Below are 23,563 nucleotides of genomic sequence, written 5' to 3' on the forward strand. Positions count from 1 at the left end.
AGAGGACCAAGGTGGAGCTGGAGGGAGGGAGGAGCCCAACGGAGCCGGTGGGACAGATCGATGAGGCGTAGCCAGAGGAGTGAAGTCCTGAGGCGATGGCGGGTCGACGACTGACCAAGGCAGAGCCAGAGGTACGAGGGGGCCTGGCGAAGCTGGGGGACTGACGGACCATCTTAAGAGAAATAAAATGTACACAATATACTGTATATATTAATGTATTTTTAGACCCAATTTGTAGGAATGAAAAAATAGCTCTGATAATTTGGTCTTGGTGGTTTATAATGAGAAATATTTTTAATTATTGTAATAATTGTAATAATGTATTAGTTAAATAATAAAAAAATATTAATAATATTATGTACAATTGTAGTTATGTATGCTATTGTATTAAATATATGTGTTTATAGATAGATATTAAAAAATGTCAAATAATAATTATATAAATGGAAATCTGAGGAAAACTAGGTCAAACTCAAAATAGGCATGAAGACAAAGACAAAAACTAAATGTAAACACAAAAGAAGTCCATAAGCGTGACATTGAGAGGGTTTCATGTCCAATTTATGACTAGAAACTTGTGTTTACGTTAATTACGAAAGCAAGTCAAGGCCCTTCAATATTTCTCAACCTAAATAAGAAATATGCACACTCCGAAATCACATCGTTTCCTGCTATATATCAGACAAAAATATATTTAAAAAGAATAGTGTCTCTGAATTCACGGTATTCATGAAACAGTAGATGAAAAGTACCTGGGCGACCTAATCTTTAAAGTGAGATTCTGCGCATCTGATGGACAATTTACTATCCCGTGAGGCCATGGGAGAGGATTTTTGAATGGCAGTGAAGTGACGCAATGGACGATAGTAGGTCACATGACAACATGATGCATATAGTATGTCCAGATTAAATTCATACTACACAAGTTCATACTGTATAGAAAGTATAAACCTACCTAAAGTACCTACTCACGGACACAGCCAATGTATCTTTCTGTGAAAGTAGGACGTCAATGTGTTCAACTATTCTAACTGTGTATGTTCAAGCTTTAATGCCAAATTTAATTTTGATCAAATATTCAGTCTCCAATGGAGAAATTAATCTCAGAAGCAATTGACCTCCATAGGGTGGGTCATCTTCAATTCAGATGAGGAACATTCAGTACAGCACAGGGACATGAATAAATAGGATGTGTCAGTGGTCTTTGTTTGTGTTGTCACACAAATGATTGATAGTCGCTATCACAAGCGTAAACTAAAGGCCCTTCCCCATTCTCCCTGGTTACCCGGGGTTGCTATTGATTTAGAATCATAATGACTGTAGAGCCATCTTTAATTTATTAGCTTGGCTGATATGAATATTTGATGTTCCCAAAGGGATATTTCAGCACCTAAAATGGAGAACAGCAGGGTGGAACATAGACAGGTGCTGATAAATGTTTGCCGGAGCGAGCTGACAATCTCTTGATCTTGAGATGAAAAAAACAAAACGGACTCGGGCAAAGTCATAATGCATCATTCTTTATTGACTAGTTGGAAAAACATAACATGAAAATAAACATTTAGATTGGTTGGTCCCTCAAGGCTCAGTAGATCTAGAACAAAGAGATCCAGGTAAACAAAACAAACATTCAGAAAGCTCGCCTCGCTCTCTCTTTTTAGTTTTTTTTTTTTTTTTTTTGACTTAGTAATTAGTCAAGCAGGTTTTTACAGATTGTTTTTCTTTGCACATAAATATATTTTTTCTTTCATCGAAATATAGCCAGCAATAGAAATAATCCAATGTCCATGGAAATATGGCAAAAATCTCATCAAGTCAGCAAAGCAGAACTTAACGTTACTAAAATAACAGACTCCTTAAAATACTTTACAATATTTCAGTACCAAGTCTATTTCTTTTCATTCTCAGAGTCACACAAAAAATATCTGTGATTTGGTTCTTCGTTTTGGATCTGCTAAACAATAATTTGTCATCACATGCAAATCTATACACAGTAATCCATCAACCGACAGGATATTTGATTGTGCACATATCACCCAAAGGTCCCAACTAGGTTTATGTCCAATCCAAGACATAGACTATTCTAGTGCCTGCACTGGGACCTCATTGTGCTTATATACAATTCTACATTCTTTTGTACAAACTTCAATGTCCCTGACATGTTACGGATTACGGTTAATCAAAACCAGAAGACTGGATTTGTAATCGCTAATACTGGTGTACATGTGTTTGACAATGCAATGTACGTACCACACTTCAGATTCATATTTCTGCAATGCATTAACAGATTTTTTTCTGTTTTTTTAATAACCTCTGTAAGGTAATTTGGACTATTCAATTAACAATGTTTGGACCCCACTGACTTTCATTGCATGGACTTTTTTGGAAAAACGATTTATTATTTATTTTTGGGTAACTATCCCATTAAATGTTAAACATGAAGGAAGGCACCATATTAATCATATGAGATGGTCAGTACGTTTAATTTAACCAGAAACAATCAATCAACAATATCAGCTAGTCTAAAGCTCTCTTTTCTTTGGCATTGTTAATTACTCCATGCACATCAGTCATTGTTCACCTAGATAATGAAAGCCTTTTATTTCTGGACAGGGCACTTCAGATGCACCCTAAATAGTACATGAAGCTTTTTAGAGAACTACTCAATAGCTCAAACAATCACCCTAAAAGGCCACAAAACAATGTGAGCTTTCATAGACAAGGCCTGTGGATGCTACCCAAGCATTTTTCTTCATTACATCAAGAGCCTCTATATATGGCCAATGGCCTTTTCGCTCACATTTCACAATGATAGACTTTCTAACACATCACAGTTGAGAATCTGCCAAGGACAAACTTTTTGTTTGCATGCTTAAAAGAAGATCAATATTTATGATCTTTATGATGAATACCCATAATGATCAATACAGAACGTAGCCCATACTGTGAGCTGACAGACGGGAATACTAGATTCCCATTTTATTGGAATAATTCAGATCAACGTGAATGGTGGCATTTGTACCGATATTCAACAATTGCTTATGCTGGGCAGTGGGATTTGCTTTTAATGATTTTAAATTACGCTTCTGTCCAAAGGCAGCATGTGCAGTTGTCCACCTCTAGGGATTCTCGTCTTGGTAATTTTCACATAAAAGTAATGCTAACGAACACACAGAGCTCATTTTGTGAAATGCATGCAAGAAAAGGCATGCCCTTCTCACAATGAAATTCATAAAAATATCTCAGGCCTGATTCATACCCTTAGAGAGACTGTGATCATTATTTTGCAGGACTGTTTTTTCTTTCCCCATTTCCCCAACTGTTGCTTACAGTGTTTTTGTTGTTTAATCTTGGTATTACCTGACAACAATTTGGCACTATATACTCGAAAATCGTTCGGTCTATTTCTCATTCTCACAGATATGATCAACAATACAGAACAAATGATACAATTAAAAGATGAAAAGCACAATAGTAATAATTCAATGGTCATAAAATTATAGTATCTCACAAAGAGGCAGTTTTAGCCATTCAGTACTTCAATGATAAAATAACACTATTAAAGGAAAAGGACACTTTATAATGGATTGCAAACTTGTCGGTGGGGAACAAGCTAACACGCCTATTGATTTAGTGCATCTAATCCCATTTTATTTAACCCAAATTACAAACACTGTGAAGTTAAATTGGGAAAGGCTTAAGTTTGCTTAGGAACGGGACCAATGCCATGGTGTTTCAGATATGCTGTTGTTTTTGAAATACAGGTTAGACATGCAGACATGTCTACCCATACAAGGAAATTTCTACAGTTTATCCCAATTATGATGATATTTTATAGAATTTTTTCCCTAAAATTTGATTAAAACTGAAAGCAGGTTTAGCTACACAACAAAAACCCAGATGCTAATAATAAATATTACTGAGTATTTTACAACTTCAGAAAGCAAAACTGAATGGAGGACTAGCTGGTACATTTAAAATCAAGTAAAAGAAAATAATATTAATTTGGGTCATGAACAGACATTCGGATAGGCAGCATTGCAATATAATTCATGCAATCACAAATATAATCAATCTTTAATCTAATAGCACCCAATTTCACAGTGGATTACCTAGTGCAGAGAAAATATCGGCTTTTGAAGTCAACGAGTAGCTAAATGGAGAGCTTTAATAACAGACTTTGACATTTCATTTGTTTAAGACTTGGTGCGTTGAGCAACATGAGGTATGAGCCTTAATTGCCATTTATTTAACACCGAGCATGGAAGAAACCTCTCTACACCACTGGTCTAGGACATAATGACAATGATTTCAACGCCATTTAAATGACCAAAGCAAACCTGTTCCAGATCAGAGCCAATGTCGATCAAAACTTTGGACCTGTAGTTGCCACGAAGTGTTCTTGTATGAGGAGATGAAGGGAGCCACATGCTATACTGGACTGTGATCGGGCGATGTGTAGGTCACAGTCACTGCACTACACTCGGGTGGTTCTCTGGTCCTGCGGAGATCTGAGTAAAGCCGCTCTTCGAGGGTTGCCGCTAGCTTGTCGCTCAGCTCTTCTGTGATTGTCTGTGGGCCATAGCTTGTATATTTGGGTGTACGTTCATCAGGAGGCTCAGGCGGTGGCAATGTTTGCCTAGAGTTCTCCTGGCCCACCGATTGCTCTCCAGCAATGTCAGTCATCGGAGGGGGCTGCGATGTCTCAAGGACTTCCTTTTCGTTGATGGTTCCGCTGCTTTCGGTGCTGGAAGATATTCTTATTATGTCGGGATCCAAGTCAGTAGCGGTATCCTGATCTGCCTTGGGTGTCTCGGGAGTACTGGTTGCACCTCCGCTGCTCTCTTCGTCAGGTGCACTAATGATTCGTGGGAGCGTGCTGTGGTAGCTAGTCTCTAGAGGATAGTTGACAGTTTCGCCACGTCGGAGCGGAGTGCGGTACCGGTCAAAAGAGGATTGGAAGCGCTGGCCGGGGTCGCTGCACTGTTTTGAGCGCTGCCACTGCTTGCGCAGGTGAACGCGGGAACGATGTTTGGAGCGCAGTGGAGACTCCTGCTGATCGAACTGTGGGTCATGCCGCAAGAACTCGTGGAAAAGTGCGTCAGTTTTCTCATCGATGCTGTAGTCGCGGCAGGAAAGGATGGGGGGATGAGGTTGAGCGTCGCGTTGAGCGAACATCTGGCCGTAGGGGGACCAGAGCATGGTGCTCTCGTCCGTTTCCACTCCGTCCACACCGCCGCTGGCACCTGCCGGTTCCTCTTCAAGTTCTTCGTCGAAGATGTCCGTGTCGAAGCTCTCGCAAACGGTCCCTTTGTGACCGGAACTGAAGAAGTGCCTGCGCTCCACAGCGGAGCCATCCTTACTGCTACTGCTGCTACCAAACAGTCGCAACTCCTCGGGAGCACGCGAAGGTGCTTCTATCGAGGCATAACCACTGTCCATTTGGAGCAACTTGCGGTTTCCTGGCTCCCCGTCACTTCCCCTTTCAGAATCGACACTATCCTGTTTGCGACCTTTCTCTGGTCCTTCATCTAGAGGCAAGTCCGCATCCCCCTCCATCTCATCCCCGATATCCTGTGAGGGGTACCTAGGCAGCCCTCCCATCTCGGTCTTACCCCCTAAAGCGCACACACTGTCTGCGTCACTACGGACGGAGTCTTTGTCATTGTTGCTGCTCTGGTCGGAATAGGCATACCGCTCAAGGGAGGCGCGAAGAGTCCAGATATCACGGTACAAAGTCTGAGGTTCTAAACTCTCCTGATGATAGCCCATTCCAAGACTCTCATCCGGGGGCTCAGAGGTGAGGCCGATCACCCCGGGACCCATCGCTCTGCTGCAGCTGGGCTCCACCATCACCTCCACCTCTAACCTAAAGAACAGTACACATATGAAATCAGTCAAGCTCGTTTTCTTAAATATAGTCAGTATTTCTTTAGAAAATGCCTTAATGTAACACGACATCTGTTTTATGTCAGTGTGGGTCTGTCAAATAATTTGTTAACTTTTCCTTTATATTAAAGCGTTGACCACAGATTCAGCGAGTTTTAACTTTTAAATAAACTTTTATATATATTTTTTATATTTTCACACTATATAACATTTATATAAAATTTACATTTTAAAACTTAAAATTGCAATGTTCCAAAAACAATAAAAAAAAAACACTAAGCAATTTTTCTAAATTATAATTGAAGTAGCACTGCTACAATTTAGAAACTACAGTTTAGCAGTATCTAAAACTAAGGTAATCCAGTCAGCCTAACTAACTGACTAGTCTAAACTAGTTGGTAGTAGTTAACCACTGTGGACTATCCCTACTATATTATTTAATTAGAAAATGCCACAACATAGCACAACATCATGTTTTATGTCACTGTAGGTCTACATTACTGTTCAACAGTTTGGGATTGGTACGATTTTTAAGTTACGGTTACTCTTATGCTCACCAAGGCTATTATCAATGTTGAAATATAAATCTTTTGTATATTATAAATGTCTTTAATGTCATGTTTGATCACTTTCATGTGCCCTTACTTAATAAAAGTGACCCCAAACGTTTGAACGCTAGTGTATGTCAAATATGTTTATTTATTTTCCTTTCCATTAAAGCTTCGAGTCCAGATTCAGAGATGTTAAAACAGATGCCTCCATTAGCACACAGATCGTTGTGACTCACTCTGTGATGGTTCATTTGAAGAGACCAGTACACCGTGAAAGGAAAATATACAGGAAAGTCAGTTGTAATAGATAAGCAAATATAAACAAATTTACTGATGTTCATAAACATGTGTATTGTCCTTCTTGGCCCATTTTGCAAAACAAATGCAAACTAATACCAAAAGAAAAAAAACAAATGGTACACCTGTGGTATTTACCCAAATCCAATGAAACAACTTCCAAATCTAAAGCAAAGCTTTTTGCACTGTAAGTTGATGATGCCATGATAAGGCAATGCGACCAGCGCGCTGAGATCAGTCCAGCATGGAATGGGGTCTGCTGTATGAGGCATGGTGAGGCAGATGGTTGCTATAGCAAATGCATGGGGAAGGCAATTAAAAATACCTGCCGAGTGAGGGTGGGGGTGTGGAAGGGGGGGATAGAAGACGTGAACTGGGCCGGGTGGGGCAGTAGGTGACATCCTTGGTGCGAGCGATGTACTGAATGAGGTCGATATGATGGGCGTCATGCTCCTCCTGGTCCATGCTCTCGCTGGCTGCACGCTGCCGTTGGAACTGCCTCCGCTTGGGGGAATCTGTGGGGGCGACATGAATTTTGCATCAATAGTCTCACAACGCAATTTAAAATGCTAAAATGAAATCAAATTGACACATTTCAGATTTTATTGTCAATGATTAATTGGTCCACTAAAAAAAAAAAAAAAAAAAACCTGTATTAGCCCACTGTATTCTCAAATTCCATAGTTACCAACATAGTTCAACAAATTCTCAAAACCATATTTCCAACGGACATTCTCAAACAGTATCACAAAGTTGTGTGGTTGGTACTACAGCCCTAGACCTGTGGTCAGAAGCAGTTTCTTGTTGATATAAGCCAGCTATAGTTATTTTTTGCCATCTCTAACTTGCTCTTCCTCTCAAATGACTTTTCTTTTCCACCTTAAGCCACATTTCCACTATATCCGATATTTGTGTACGACTGTCGCATTTTGCCGTCCTTAGTGCGTTGTACTATCAAATTGGTCGTAAATCAGCTGTTATCCTATGCTTATTCATCATGGTAAAATTAATGGAAAATTAATGTATGAATATATCCACACAAAACAAACGCCAATATGTTTGAAAGAAAAACTGTAGGTTTCCTAGGGCTAAATCAATGTAAATATTTATGTTAAATTATAAAATAATTATTTCGGACATAATTATTCATAGCAGTCCATTTTACAGAAATAGTGTTTAAATAATAAAGTTTTAGTGGGAAAATATTGGTAATTGTGACTTTGCTCTTCAATTCTCAATATGTTAATTCTCACTTATCACTATGTTAATCTCATAGTTTTGATAAGAATCAAATCATATTCGTTCTGGTGGCCGAAATAGCTGGCAGACAAATTATTTAGATATTTTAGCAAACTCACATTTCGTCTGGCTCCATTTTGGTATATATCTAGGGTTCTCATTAATTAAAATAATTATTAATTTTTTTTAATTTTACTTTAAAATATAAAAATAATATAAATATAAAATAATAATAATAATAATAAAATAATATATAAATAATAAAATATAATATATAATTTGCCTCTAAATGTATTATTATTATTTTACCTCTATTTTATACCAGGAAAAAAAACTCTTTGAGATTAAAAACCTTGTTTTACAGGAGTGTCCTGGCCAATATAGGTATATATAGCCAAATATAACATATACACATATACACAAAACCAATACAAATAAGACCAACATAGCATATGGAACATTAAAAACATTTACAATTCATTAACTCATCTTCCAATACTCGAATAATGGATTTCAACCTCTCCTTTTTTGCTTTCTTTAAATGTAGTGCATTAGGTTTAATGCATTCAGAAAACATAATTAACATATTAACAATGTAACATCTATCTTATTTGTTATCCTGGGCATCCAACAGTGGAAATACATTAGATGGAGAGTATCGTGATCAAATTGTTTCACAGAATAAAAAATATTGAGTGTTTGGGACGCTCATTTTTGCTGTCTCTCATTTAAAAAAAAAAAAAAAGACATTTGGAATGGAAGAGCCCTGCGTCAACAGGCCATCTGCTTGAGAGCGAGTCTTGGCACTCAAATACAGCAGCTTCGTCTTGGCTGAGAGAATATTCTATAGTCTGCTACACACACACAAAAGCCGAACCATTTCTCTGCTCCATGCTACATGAAGGCACTAAAACTCTATTAAGGTCTTCAATCATTTTTCCAAGGTAATACACAATGCAGGGGCTAAATGAAAAGCAAAGAAACACTCAATATTGCTTTGCATCCCCTAAGGCTAGGAAACTGATCACTTCACAGGTTCATAACACTGTCTGTACTTTCCACAGCAGTGTTATCTCACTTCCTTTCATGCTGACAGACCAGAGAGGATAAATCCAGAGATATTTACAGTAATACTTACAGTGGTGTCATGTAACAAAGTAATAATAGCATTTTTGGGAGAATCTGTACTTTACTTGAGTTTTTATATTTTTGTCAACTTCCTATTCCTTCCCTTCTTATTTCCTAATTAAAATGTATACTTTCACTCCGATGCATTTCCCCGAAGCATATTCGTTACTTACTACAAAATAAAGTTGGAAGAAACAGAAGACTCCTAAAAAAACGACGTTGCGCATGTGCACACAAGTTCTCGCACAACCAATGTTGATTTCATTTTCCACTCAAGTCAGAGCTGGGGTGTGCGATATATATCGTCTGCGCTAATATTGTAAGTGTTGTTTTAACGGTGTGCGATCTTAGTGTCATTATCGAGTATATCACAAAAACCAAACAAAAACACACCCAGAGAATGCAGGCATACACTGTGTGATTTAGTCTATTAAAATGCATTTAGAATGCCCATAAGATTCAAGATAAGAGGCAAAATACCTCTGTATGTCTTTTATTTATATAATTTAATATAGTTAATCTATATCACACTAAGAGTGCTTTTTTTACAGATATCAGCATGATAACAAATGTAATATTGATTTTACACAAGTTTAATAAAGTTAGTATTAAGTTACTTACATTTTTGAAGCCTGTTTTTGCTGTATTTCGCCAAAGAAAATAGTAAAACATTATTTATGCATTTTTAACTGCTGGTTAAATGCACCCTTGTCCCCTCTGAGCTGCATTAAACAGTCTGTGTAAATGAATCTAAATGCCACTTCAGATGCAGATTCCATATTTGCAAAAACAGTTTTCTTATGTTGGAATGAAAGAGTCTTCGTACCAGATGAAGTGGCTCTTATGCGAACCCAAAGATACAAAATGGAAGAAAGAGTTAAAACTGAACACAATCTTGCTGCTCAAACTGTGTATAGAGCAAATTTTAATATTTATTTGCTCCTTTTCTATTTTGAATTTACTTGTACTTTTACTTTCAAAACTTATGTAAGTTTAATGTTAAAAAATACTTTTCATACTTAAATACAATACATATCACATACTTTAAATCTTTTACTCAAGTAATATTCTAAACGGAGACTTTAACTTCTACCAAAGTCATTTTCTGGTAAGATAATGTAAGATTTATGTAAGATTTATTTTATTAAAATATCCAAAAACCACTAGAACAGTGTTATATATTTTGCTGACTTGTGTACTTACATTATCCCAAATGTTTCGAAGAATGTTTAAATCCAGAGAAATAAGCAATTTTAGGGCCTCGTTTCGCTTCGACGGTTTTCAGTCTGCTTCATTCTACTACCTTAATAAATCATTAGCTCATCCATGAACATGATTTCTGCCCGAGTCCCGTCGGATTGCATCGGCTGTGGGGATGAAGACGACAACTCCCATGATTCCACACTCAGTCACGGCATCATCAAACTACGCCTTTGTCTATTTGTTTATTTTGAATACGCGCCCTCCAGCGGCGAAAATTACATATTGTGCCTTTAAGTGTGGATTTCAAGTACTTTATCCGCCACTGAATACTTATATAATCAAGCAGCTGTATTTATATTAATCCATTCATTCATGTTTATTAATTAATTCAGTCCTATCAGTTACACCATTCACTTTTCTCTTATTTTAAAACATGAGGTAGAATAATATCATACTTGTGCTATCAGAGCACTTTTTGTCACATCAATGCATTAGTATAATACAGAGCTGACACAATTAGTAGAAGAAAATGAGATTGAGCAACATTCAAACTTTTTGGCATCGAATTTGCACTATCGTTCAGCACATTGAAGAGCATATGCCAACCACTAGACTCTACCAAAACCTTAAAGGGGTCCTATTATGCTTTTTCACTTTTTCAACTTTAGTTAAGTCTGTAATGTTGCTGTTTGAGCATAAAAAAGATCTGCGAAGTTACAAAGTTCAAAGTCCAGTTCAAAAGGAGATATTTTATTTAAAGGGGTCATATGATGTTGCTAAAAAGAACATTATTTGGTGTATTTGGTGTAATGAAATGTGTTTATGCGGTTTAAAATCAAGACTTTGTAAAAGAGCATAATAGGACCCCTTTAATATGTACTACCCTTCAAATGTTTGAATAAAAAAAAAGAAAGAAATTAATACTTTTATTCAGCAAGCATTCATTAAATTGATTGAAAGTGACAGTAAAGACATTTTTAATGTCACAAAAGATTTCAAATAAATGCTGCTATTTTGAAGTGTCATGGTTTCCACAAAAATATTAAACAGTAAAAACTGTTGTAAAAATGTGATCAAATCAGTATATTAGAATGATTTCTGAAGGATCATGTGACACTGAAGACTGGAGTAATGATGTTGTGTAAATAAATGTAGCCCTGGTGAGTACAAAAGACTTCTTTTAAAAACATTAAAACAATCTTACAGACCCCCAGCTTTTTAACAGTATTGTATATTTAAATTTTAATTATTTGTCTTATTAAAAATAATTAAATGTTAAATATTAAAAAAATTCTAATTTAAAAATGCACTGCTTTAAAATATAATAAAATACTCTAAAGCTAATTAAAGATAAAGTACTGCTAATAATATCAAAGTACAAAAAAAAAAAAAAAATCTTGAAACTAAACTCTTTTAATCAGCATAGTCTATTAAAAAATGTAGTTGGCTTTATATTTAAGAAAAATTGCTTTAAACAACAGAAAATAGCAATACACATTTCATTAGCAGTCTGTTTATTCGTGATGAAATTAGCACCCTACATTCACACCGGACGCTTTCTCTAATCTGCTGCCAGTTCCTGGATGTGTCACTGACCTCTCATGTCTAGACTTGAAGCTCTCTGGCTGCTGTCGAACTTCCACTTCTTGATCTTGAAGTAGGGACTCGCTCCCTCCAGGCTGGCGTGTCGGCGGAGCTTGGTGAAGAACTGCAGCATGGGGCCCTGCGGGGCCCCGCCAGAGGAGGACAGGGCCGTGGATGAGGCCGACGCACCCTCTCTACCATTACCCATGATGCCTGTGATCCTCCCAACTCCTCCTCTGACCTCCATCTGTTTGTGTTCGCAAGATTACATAAATCCAATATAGGGCTGCACGATTAATCGAATGCTATTGTCATGCGCATTTTGTTAAAAAAGCCGGTTCTGTAATCATCAGGAAATCATCTACACGTGCTTTCAGATGGAGCAGAATTTACTACACATAGCCGTAGTTCACTGACAAGTTACGCAAAAAAATCGCAGACGACCGTGCTTCACTGAAAGATACGCATGACAATCGCAGCTTCTGTCGAATCGCGATCTCGATTACATTTCGATTTATCGTGCAGCCCTAATGCAATACACCAATGAACAATCGGATAATCCACTGTTATGCATGCAGCACGTGAACTTTCAATTGTCCATTCGCGTGGATTGTGTGTTATGATGTGTCAGTGAGTGAGTGTATCAGTGTGTGTGACTCACTAAACACGGGCTGGACGGCTCAGGACCGGCCGCTGTGATGCTCTCACAGAACGTCGTGTCCACAGTGGAATTGAGAGCGTCGCCAGGAAGGGCAGAGCTGGGACTGAGACTCCGGCTGGTCAGGGCAGTCTGGGGCAGTGAACACACTGGTGGCTGTTCACGTGACACACACAATGGGCGGTTATTATTTTGACAGTAACAAGAAACCTGAATAAACACAATGATGCAGTCATTCCAAACTTGTCTGGTACAGATATAAGAATGTCTGTTAAAGAATTCATAATGTGCAAGACTTCCGATTTATTAGTTGCTATAGGTAAATAACATGCAGAATAACTGTAATTAGAACAGTAATTTACAGTAACTATTTGCACTACAAACCAGTGTGTTTATGATTACAATATTACAATATATACAGAATTGAAATCATATTATACGAAATGCCAGTTTGCAATACCAAGCAGTATAACGGAGAGTTTTTGTGCAGCTAAAAGGACTTGAAGTGAATGACACCTGAAGCCTCACACATTCAAGTTTAAAAAGGTTGCGCTCTTAAAATAAAAACACAGTGGATATAGCTATGCAAGCAGAATTTTGGACCAATGAGATTTGACTGTGGGAGGGGCTACCTTGTGGAATGACGCAATAGCAGAATGTTCGCAATAGCATATTACTATATACTCTATTTTTAACCTTTTTTTTTTGCTATTTGATTAGATTAGTTAACACATTTATAAGCACAGTTATCAATTTATTTCTGACCAATAATTGTGAAAAGAAATTAAATGTAAGAAAATGCACTACAGTTGAAAAGTTTAGAATGTACGTGTTTTATTTTATTTTTTTAAAGAAGTCACTTATGCTCACCAAGGAATTTATTTAATAAAAATACATTAAAAACAGTACAAATTGTGAAATATCATTACCATTTTAAATAACTCTTTTCTATTTGAATATATTTTAAACTGTAATTTATTCCTGTGATTTGCTGCTCAAGAAACATTTCGTATTATTATCAATGTTAAAAACAGCTGTGCTGTTTAATAATTTGCGGAAACTCTGATAAATAAAAAAGTCAGATGAACAGCATTTATTTTAAATATCTTTTATAACTTATAAAGGTCTTTACTGTCACTTTTGATCAGTTTATTTTGTTCTTGTTGAATAACAGTATTAATTTCTTAAAAAAAAAAAAAAACTCTTACTGACCCCAAATGATAGTATAAATGATGCATACTGCTTCACATACTATTTTTATAATAGTAGTCAGTATACAGTGTATATAGTGCAGCATATACTAGGTTAGTACACTATTCTGAACACAGACAATTTCTTGTCAAGGGTCACATCAATAACAGCTGGTTAGGTTAAAAAATGTTACAAGTTGTACCTTTCATCCTGACATGGCTAAAGTAAAGTAGGAGTAAAAGCTAACATGTTAAAACATTAATGACCCCAATATCTAGATAAATTAATTGCTCAACTGCATAAACGTCTCCTTACACACCACATCACTTAACAAACTGACAATCCTCAATGCTTTTAACTGACTTAGAAAAATGTGATATCATGCTGCCCTTGTTGTGACTGACATCATATTCTCCTATTAGCAGAGCAATGTGGCTGTCACCTGAAAAATTGAGAGGCTGGATTTAGCCACGGGGCGCGCTGTCATGGCAATACTGTTCTCTGATGATTCACACTCGTGGATGGTGAGTATCTGGAGGGCGGGTGGAGGGAGGTGGAGGTGTGTGAGCCGCGCGTTCTTCAAGTGATGGAAGTCGCCCTCCGTAAGCGTGTACCTGAGGTGAGGTGGAAAAATGACACATACTGGATACTGGATTTATCACTTCATTATAAATTTACACCACAAATATATCACAGGAGTGCTTGCTGAAAATGTCTTTCAGATAGTTGAAGATGAGTTAACTGAGCTAGTAGACAAATTGCATTGCGAAGAGTAGTCGACCAAAGAAACTGTCTAATTTGCATACTGCTTTAAAAAACAGATTTGTGCATAACCCCCATTATAATAATAATAATTTATATATATATATATATATATACATATAAATTTCCATTATTTGCTGTCACTAATTTTACCCAAAATCTTGATGTTGACAAACAAGTTAATGTCCCTGTTATTCATCAACAGCTCATGCATCTGACAAGCCCAGATGTAAATGTAAAACGCACACACAAATGAGTAATGAAAGCTGCAGTCTGCTGCGGTAGTGAGCACTGTGAACAGGAATGGGTGGTATGAGTGAGTGGGCGGCTGACCTTCGACCTTTCTCCTGTGTTTTCTTGCTGTGATCGAAGAGCGCTGCTTCGTTGAAGGAGACCCGGCGGCCGGTTGTGCCCGTGGAAAGGAAATGCTCTGTCTCCATGTCGTGGGAGCTGGCTGCCGACAGGCAATCTGACTCATCGATGCGAATCATAATCTCTGTGCGGGGAGAGACAGATTAGACCATAGGACGTGTTTGTTTTTCGCATGATGCCCTCAGTTGATGTATGTGAGACTGTCACTTAGACTTGACCTTGACACTTTCCCTGAAGCTCTATGTAAATACACATGCAAATGCATTACATCTTTTCATAAATAACTGTAACTGGGAGGTTGACATATAGCATGAACATGAACTTTTTTTAGTGAAGTTCTTACCATGCACTGGCTGGGCCTCCTCCACATAGGTGGTATTACTTTTCTCTGTGTCATCGCTAGCCCTGAGGCAAACAATGAACCTTCAATGCAAACACGTAACCAGTCAAATTCAAATTCATGTTCATCTCATTCATAACATGCAGAACTGGGGCATTCTCAAAATATGGTGACAAACAAGTTCCTGGACTTCACTCAAAAAAAATAAACATATTAAAGTCATCGTTCTATATCTTATGAAATGATTTAAAATGGGTTTTATTCTATTGTTTCACACAATTTTTTATTGTTTTAATTTTGATTCAAAACCCCTTTATCCCTTTTATATTATATTATGTAAATAATGTTAAAGTATTTTAATTTTGCATTTAAATCCATTGCATGTTAAAAGTAAATTATAATAATATATTTAATGTAAAAATAATGTTTTTTTTTTTCATTGGTGTTGTCAATGCTAAAAGGTTTTGAAGTTTGAAGTTGTGGAGAAGTACTTTCCGTTTAAGTTTGGACAAGAAAAAAAAGAAAAACAAAGAAAGAAATTAAATTAAATTAAATTAAATTTAATAATTTGTGACTTTTAATCCATGTGTATTAGATTTCAGGTAATATTCTAGTACTGTATACCCTAGTAAACATAACAATATAATATACATTGTTAAAACTTAAATTTACAGTCTTTTTCTTTCAAAAAAAACTGAGCAAAAATACTGATGATGTCATCGTGCACTACAGATTTGTGTCCAATCAAATGCTGTTTAGAATGAGAATGTCCCTCCCCCAATGCCATTTGCAACCTTGCATGTTTAATTGAGTGTGTTACTTGTCATTTCCTTGTAATTAAACTTGAATTTTACTAGCAATTTCTGAGTGAAAATTGTTTCTCCAACAAATGTAGTAAATCACAGTTCATGGCTTTGATGTAATTGAAACCAATCGAGATGTCCTCCCAAAACATGATTTTATGGGGTCTTTAAACGTTATGCAAGTGAGAAAGTCACCAGATTTTAAAAATGTCCCAGCTGTGAATAATTGTGAAAAAAATCTCATTCACTTTCACCTGCGTTGACATCTAAATAAATGCCGTATGATAGGCACAATAACAACACCGGCTTTATTACGACAATATACAGTTTCATTCGCCATAAGACACTGTAAGTAATGAGAAACTGGAAATGAGTTTCCAGTCTTCTAACCACAGTGAACGGTGGCACACTGCGAGTGTGTGTGTGTTTTAGTGGGTGTTGGCTAGAGAGCACTCTCTCCCGCACCAGGAGTGATTTATCGCGGCTGATGGCTGCTATGAGATCTCATTATACTCGTCATTTGTGTGAGCCTGGAGAGCAGGCAGACTCTACACCTCTCAGCAGCCACTGAGAAATACAGCCAGGCTGTGAGGAATGTGCACAGAAAACATTTTCAGTGCTGAGCGTCCTTGGCTTCACTAGAGGAACAGTTTATTCCAGTTGAATCTCTGCGTTACGGTTCTATTTGATGCAGAATTTAGTGTCAAATGCAATCATACGCATCATCTGTCAACATGCAAACCAACATGCAAACATCGCGCTGTAAGTGACAATCATAATGTATATTCTCAATATTCACAGAACGCATTTTATTGGAGCTATTTTTTTTTAATTGTACATTTGTGTTTTTCATGAAAGGTTTCAAGCTGAAAGCTCTTCTAAATGTAAAAACATGTCTTGTGTGAAAGCATTCTAACCTTAACCTCATGCAGTCTTATCATTTGGTGCGACCATCTGTCAGGCAATGCAACCAATTATGAAAATAAAAATAAAAATCCAAAATTGCATTATTAATATCAATCACTAATACAATATGCTAACATGGATCTTTTTTTATATTTTACAAACATAAAATCATAATAAAAAAATAAATAAAATAATCCTGTAAAAAAAAAAAAAATTAATACAAATGGACTCCTCAAGGACTGCTCTGAAAAGATAAATATAAAAAATATTACTTTATTATTTTAAAAAACATTTACTCTATCATCACTGTACTATAACTAAAATTTTAACTATGAAAATTAAAAGTATTAAATTAAATATGATATATTAAATGAAAAACTTAAAAGATATTAGAAATGTTGCCTTGGCAACTAAATAAACAGTGCAAACTGCAATTATTTTCAGTAAATGAAACTGAAACTGAATTAAAATACAAGAAAATATCAATATTAGATGAAAAACTTAAACATGAAAAACTTTTTAAAAATTATATATGTTGCCTTGGCGTACTAAAATTAAAACTTAAAATTACTAATCTAACTTAAGCTAAAATTTAAATGAAAAATGAAGAAAAAAATATATAAACATAATTAAAAATATTAATAAATGTTGTTTATTATAATAAATATAAATAGCTAATAATAAAATAACTGACTATTACTACTACTAACTTAAAATATTATAAGAAGGTAATATATTATTTCAATATATAATTTGATCGCACCACATGACATTTTAGGGACAAAGAACAAAGTGGGAAATGCTATGTTGAAATACTAAAATCCCTAAAATAAACTAAAAAAAAATACAAATCTGATTGGTTGACAGAAATATTCATCCAGAACCAAGTATGTTCAGGGGCCTGTGAATGTATAAGTTGCAAGGGGTAGTTCTTACCATGCATGCCGTCTGTCCCCTTCACAACAGCGGCGACAGACAATCAGAAGGACAGAGAGCAGTACCAGCGTCCCCCCGACAAAGATGGACAAGAGGACCAGCAGGAGGACATAGCCATTCTGTGTCCCTGATGACAGCGGGACGTCCTAGGTAAACACCAGTGAAAGAAACAAACCAGTCACGATGGAAATTCCTTCTCCGAGTAAAACCGCATGACTTCAATTTTCACATTATATAGGTTTCTCCAATTCTATTGTCCAACTTTTACTGACATAGACATAAACCGCAGACATTTTTTGCATAAAAGCCCTTTGTTCAATAGTGGTCCTTCTGGTAATATTACATAAAGCCCAGTTTCTGGAGAGAAGGACCTTCAGGTGTGGGGGCTTTTGTGTCTGAGTTGAGATGTTAAGTACAGTGTTCACCACGCCAAAATCAAGTTTAGAAAGATCTAGAGGCGGAGACCTTAAGAGACAAGAATGGAAGAGACAGAAGGTTCCTTCCTCAAAGACATCAAAGCACAAAGCCATACAACACCTCTCGCCCTGCCACCTGCTTAAATGTCATCTTCGTTCATGTCCCCGAAGAGATGTTCAATGGTAAGAATGTTAAATAAGAGCATAAGAACAAGGCCTGAATGAGCCTTTGAAACATCTTACAATTACTCTTACATTATACAGTGTTTCAATTGGCGGAGCAGAACATCTTAATTACCAGCCATTGTTCAGGTGAAGATCTGGATAGAGTTTATTCAGATCAGGTCTATTACTTTGTTAATGAAAGAGTTTGGAAGACTGATTTCTCTTCATTAAACTATAAATGGCAGAAAGCTATTTATCACTGAGTCCGCCATTATCCTAGCTTGGCAAGAGCGAAGGATGTTCTCAGTGGAGAAACTGGGAACTGTTTCATGGACAGTAGCATCACCGTGGAGGTCTCAAGAATAGTCTGGCTAGCTTGTTTTCAGAAGGGACAGCAAAATGGACAAAACGATGTTTCACACTTTTAAAAGTTTACGTTCTGAACTTTTTATTCCGTAGTTCTTCAGAAAACCATCGCAGTTCTGGTGCTTTAAGGAGCCCAGAATTTATATACTGATAATGCAACATCAATAGTTTTTTAATTTCCAAAAAAAAAAAACATATTGAAACTCCATACAAATCCAACAAAATGCTTTCTAAAAATGTGTAATATCTAAATTACCTGCTTTTATTCAAGTCAGAAAACATTATTCAAAATAACTGAACCAACCAGGCTACATTGGGATACCCCCAAAAAAAGTTTATTCAAAATAAACATGAAACAGCAGTCTAGGGTTAATTTTATGGTAAATCAGGCAGAAATGTTTTGAAGCAAAATAAAGTGCATCCATCAAAAAATACTTTTGTGAACATGTGTACGACAGTAAGCGTAAGCTAGAGATTACTGTTTATAAAGTATTTAATATGGATACTTTTCTTACACAAATCCATCAATTCACTTCAGAAGGCCTTTATTCACCCTCTGGAGCCATGTAGAGCACTTTTTTATGATGGATGGATGCACTTTTTTGGGCTTCAAAATCTCAATTCACTGCCATTATAAAGCTTGAAGAGCCGGGACATTTTTTAATATAACTCTAAATGTATTCGTCTGAAAGAAGAAAGTCATACACACCTAGGATGGCTTGAGGGTGAGTAAACAATGTGGTAATTTTAATCTCCCCTAAAGAGACAGTTCACCCAAAAATGACAATTCTGTCAAATGATGCACTAAATTCCAGTGAGAAAAAAAGTCGGTTTTGACCTAAAATTTTGACTTTTAACCAAAAATGATCCTAGAGTAGTATGTAAAATTTGTTTGGCTAAAATATAGAGAGGTTATTTTCGGTTCAGGGTTTCGGCTAAATTACACTCTAAAAATGCTGGGTTAAATACAACCCAGTGCTGGGTAAAATAGGGACAAACCCAGCAATTGGGTTGTTTTGACCCTGCAGTTGGGTTAAATGTTTAACCCAACCTTCTGGGTAGTAACCCAACCGCTGGGTCAAAACAGCCCAGTTGCTGGGTTTATCCCTATTTTACCCAGCACTGGGTTGTATTTAACCCAGCATTTTTTAGAGTGTACATTTAGAATTTAGTTTCTGTAAAAAATATTTGGTGTATCATTAATTCTGTCATAATTTACTTACCCTCTGTTGTTCCAAAAGTTGTATGACTTTCTTAAGTTTTCAACAACAATTTTGTCAGCTGATTCAATGAAAAGGTCTGGCTCAAAGGAATGATTAATGTACAGATCAGCCATCACTACTTCTTTCTGTTCCTCAAACAAAGCTACAATATGAGTTCAGAAGACTCAAAATATAGAGCATGAGTCATGTTGATCACGTTTATGATAATTCTATGGTGCTAATTAATCTTTTTTGAAGATTGAAAGGTTCATTCCCAATTCACTGTAATGGCATGGAAAAGAGCAGCTAGGACGTTCTTCAAAATTTCTCCTTTTTTTGAAGTCAGTCAGTCAGACAGGTTTAGAACAACATGAAGGTGAGTAAATAAATAATAAACTTTTAGGTAAACTATATATTTATGAAGTCCAGAATCCCAGAGGATCCTGGAATTAGTCACTATTCCTGAATAAACGTCTCTATTTTAACCTAATGATGCTGCTTATGCCGGTAATTGAAGTTCCTGACAGTAACTCTGGGTTGTGATGCTCTATCACATCGTCTGACTGCGTGATGGATTCGGTCTGACTCAAAGTTCTCTCGCAAGGGCTAATTTGCTTAGATCCTGTGGTGGATCCAATTACGAGGGACGCAGAACAGGATATTTTCAATTTGCATGACTTGAGATAGCGCTGCAAAGAGAGGGAATGGGCATAATGAAAGTAACCAGCACAGGAAGGAGAAGCACAAGTACTTACGGTGGGGTAAGTTGTGTTCTGGTTTGTCCATATGGCAGACTCATTGCTCATGGTCCAAGCCAGAGAGAGTGTCCCCCCTGAGGAAGACATTACAGGAAGTCAGGCAGCTGCTTTGAAGCCAGTTATGGCACTAAAGAAGGATTTGAATTCTCCTTCACAAGGAAAATAAAACAAATGCATCCCTGGACTGACAGTTTCCTTAAATACTCAGCTTTTAAACAAAAATATAGTTCCCAATCTCCTTCTAAATACATTTGAATGCAACTCTTGTACATACAAACACATACTAACGTAATTCTGTGACTAAATGTCACCCTTTCTCCCCAAAAATCCCTTTTCATTTCCTCTTTTATCCAGTGGCTGAGGCCCAGCAGCATATGCTCCCCTTACACCACAGCTTTCTGCATAAACCGCAAAAAACCCCTCTCTTTGACTCCTGCACTCACCTCCCAAGCAGTCCTCGTTTCTTTAATGCTGCGATGCTGCCTTTTCTCCCATTATCTGAAGGCAGCGTGTGTTTGTGTGCAAGAGATGCAGAGATAGCAGCGTGTTTGAAGGCTCGGACTGCAAAGCTTTCAGCTCCTGCTGCATACTCATCCTGCTTCTGCCCACCTACCTGTTTTCATAGCTTCTATCTCTCTTTCTCCATCTCAGGGTCTTTAGCATTCCTGAGATAATTTAAGCTGTTTTTTTTTTGTGTGTGTGTTTCGAATGTATGATGCTGTTGTAGTGTTCACAGAGATTCCTAATGTACTGCATTATTAGGTATAGTTATTAAAACAAATCAACAAAGACCCGTTTGAACAGTTCCGGACTGTTCTTTCAGATTTAATGGCATTGCCAGATTTCCCTTTTTAATTACTTTGTCACTGTCAATTCACTTGTGATTTATTTCGTTTTCACCAATTCTCTTTGTAATTAAATATTTTTGCTTGATGACACACTGCGAAAAAACATTAAAAGACAACCTTTGCACATTAAAGACAACCTTTGTTGGTGTAGCCTAAGTAGTTAAGTTGATTCGGTTATATTTTGACTTAAAACTAGTTAGTTTGTGTTCTCATTTTAGGTTACTGGAAGAAATATATTTTACAGTCCCTAACAATCCACTAACTATCATAAACGTTATGCAACATATGCTCTTGGCAGAATCTGCGGAGGTGTAGTACATTCAAAAATCTCTCTATTTATATAACCTTTAATAAATTATTTACATTTTAACATTAATTCCTGAAACTAACTATAGTATCTTCATGTTTAATTAATTACATGTTTCTTTAATCACTAGTAAGTAATACAATACCAACAATTACCTTTTTTTTTCAGAATCACTACTGATTATCCAACAAATTTCATTTTATTTCAGTTGGAAAATTTTTATTATTTTGTTCAAATATATAATTCATTCAGACGAGTACTCAAAGTTGTACTCAAATTGTTGCTGGTATTTATTCCATTTTTACTAATATTCATTAGGGACCAGTATTTATTTTAGTTACTTGTAACTACTGGGATTCTTAGTTAACTAAAACTAAAACCATACAAAGAAAAAAAATAAAAATCTTTGTCTCTTGAAATAAAATACATTCTAACTGAACTAAAATAAATTATAGAATAATCCTTAAATTTAATTTAATTTAATTTCAGCTAGTTGCCAAGGCTACATTTTTAATTTGCATGTAGTTTAAACTATTGTACTAAAATTACTAAAAATAAATAAATAAATAAAAATGATAAAAAATTACAAAAACACAATGACTTTAACTAAAATCAAAATGAAAGCAGATAATATAAATAGAAAAAAAAACTAATTCAAAATATTATTAAAAACTATAATTGTATCTCAATGATAAAATAAATTTTCCTACTAATTGAGCAGATATTAGTATCTTTTAGACACTATTATTTATTTTTTAATTATTGTTATCAATTAACATTTTTAATCGTCCTGGTAGGCTAATATTTAAAGTATAACTATAAAAGTAGCTATTCTGCATAGTCATTTAATATGACATAAAAAAATCTATTGGAACTAGATTAAAAAATGTATTTCTTGTAACAATCGTGATAAATAATAGTCTCATAAATTCTAAAGCTGGAGTACTAGATATTGAGATAAGCATTAGGATTGAATGAATAGTTACCAAATGATTGATTAATCAGTATTGGACCACTCACTAGTAATTTAAAAAGCATTAGTAATATAAAAATACATACTAGTTATTCTTCATGAATAAATTTAAATAACAGCGATGTGAGCATCAACAGAAAGGCAGTACAAACCCATATTTAAATCTCATTCCCAATCGTTAATGCTATATCTGATCGATAACCATGTCTGTTTTCCGCATTTTAGACTCCCATCATTTCCAAGAAAAAAGCACGATGTCACTGTAAGACCGAGACGCTCGTCACGGAAACAAGAGCAGCGTGAATGAATGACAAGCCGACAAAACTCACCTAACTATAATTCACGTGGTCCATGAGACAAAACGCTCGCAAACGATTCTCCGATCTTCTCTGGGATTCGGGCTTTTAAATCTGTTTGTATTTATGAATGAAGTGGCCCGTTAAACACACCCACTCTCCCGGCGCCCAGTGAGGAGCGCAGGCCGTGAGGTGCAGCGTTCCTGAAATCACAAGTGTCTGTCTGTCAAGCGCTCGTCCTGTCCTCATGTTATGGAAATAAGGTGATCCCCCATTTGGGTCCCCAGGAACAGGCATCCCCAGGCGGTCCGGGCTCACTGCAGTTTTGGTTAACGAATATATCGTGCTGAATAAACGAGCGCAATAACACTGA

General features: G+C 36.3%; 1 protein-coding gene across 5 annotated transcripts; it reads right to left on the reverse strand.

The window, feature by feature from the left end:
* Positions 1-1,864: 1,864 nt before the first annotated feature.
* On the reverse strand, positions 1,865-23,563 carry LOC107655224 (voltage-dependent calcium channel beta subunit-associated regulatory protein-like). Of its 5 annotated transcripts, none has more exons than XM_016442662.1 (10): positions 23,229-23,563; positions 20,764-20,840; positions 17,860-18,005; positions 15,218-15,279; positions 14,836-14,998; positions 14,183-14,354; positions 12,553-12,705; positions 11,904-12,138; positions 7,063-7,252; positions 1,865-5,869 (listed from the first exon to the last, which is right to left on the reverse strand). In XM_016442662.1, exons 1-10 carry the CDS (start codon positions 23,245-23,247, stop codon positions 4,432-4,434), a joined length of 2,655 nt encoding a protein of 884 aa, XP_016298148.1. In that variant the 5' UTR covers positions 23,248-23,563; the 3' UTR covers positions 1,865-4,431. The 5 variants fall into 5 exon arrangements, with proteins under 5 accessions (XP_016298148.1, XP_016298147.1, XP_016298149.1 ...); XM_016442661.1 differs by having other exon boundaries at positions 15,218-15,297; XM_016442663.1 differs by having other exon boundaries at positions 15,218-15,297; positions 23,224-23,563.

This window comes from Sinocyclocheilus anshuiensis, unplaced genomic scaffold (assembly GCF_001515605.1).
Source record: "Sinocyclocheilus anshuiensis isolate Anshui unplaced genomic scaffold, SAMN03320099.WGS_v1.1 scaffold735, whole genome shotgun sequence".
In the NCBI taxonomy this organism is placed as follows: domain Eukaryota; kingdom Metazoa; phylum Chordata; class Actinopteri; order Cypriniformes; family Cyprinidae; genus Sinocyclocheilus; species Sinocyclocheilus anshuiensis.

Coding starts and splice junctions, on each gene's coding strand:
- LOC107655224 (XM_016442661.1), bottom strand. Junction 14,355..14,835: donor ACACAGGAGAAAGGTCGAAG/GTCAGCCGCCCA, acceptor ACCTCACCTCAG/GTACACGCTTACGGAGGGCG. Junction 7,253..11,903: donor TTCAAGTCTAGACATGAGAG/GTCAGTGACACA, acceptor TCGCCCCCACAG/ATTCCCCCAAGCGGAGGCAG.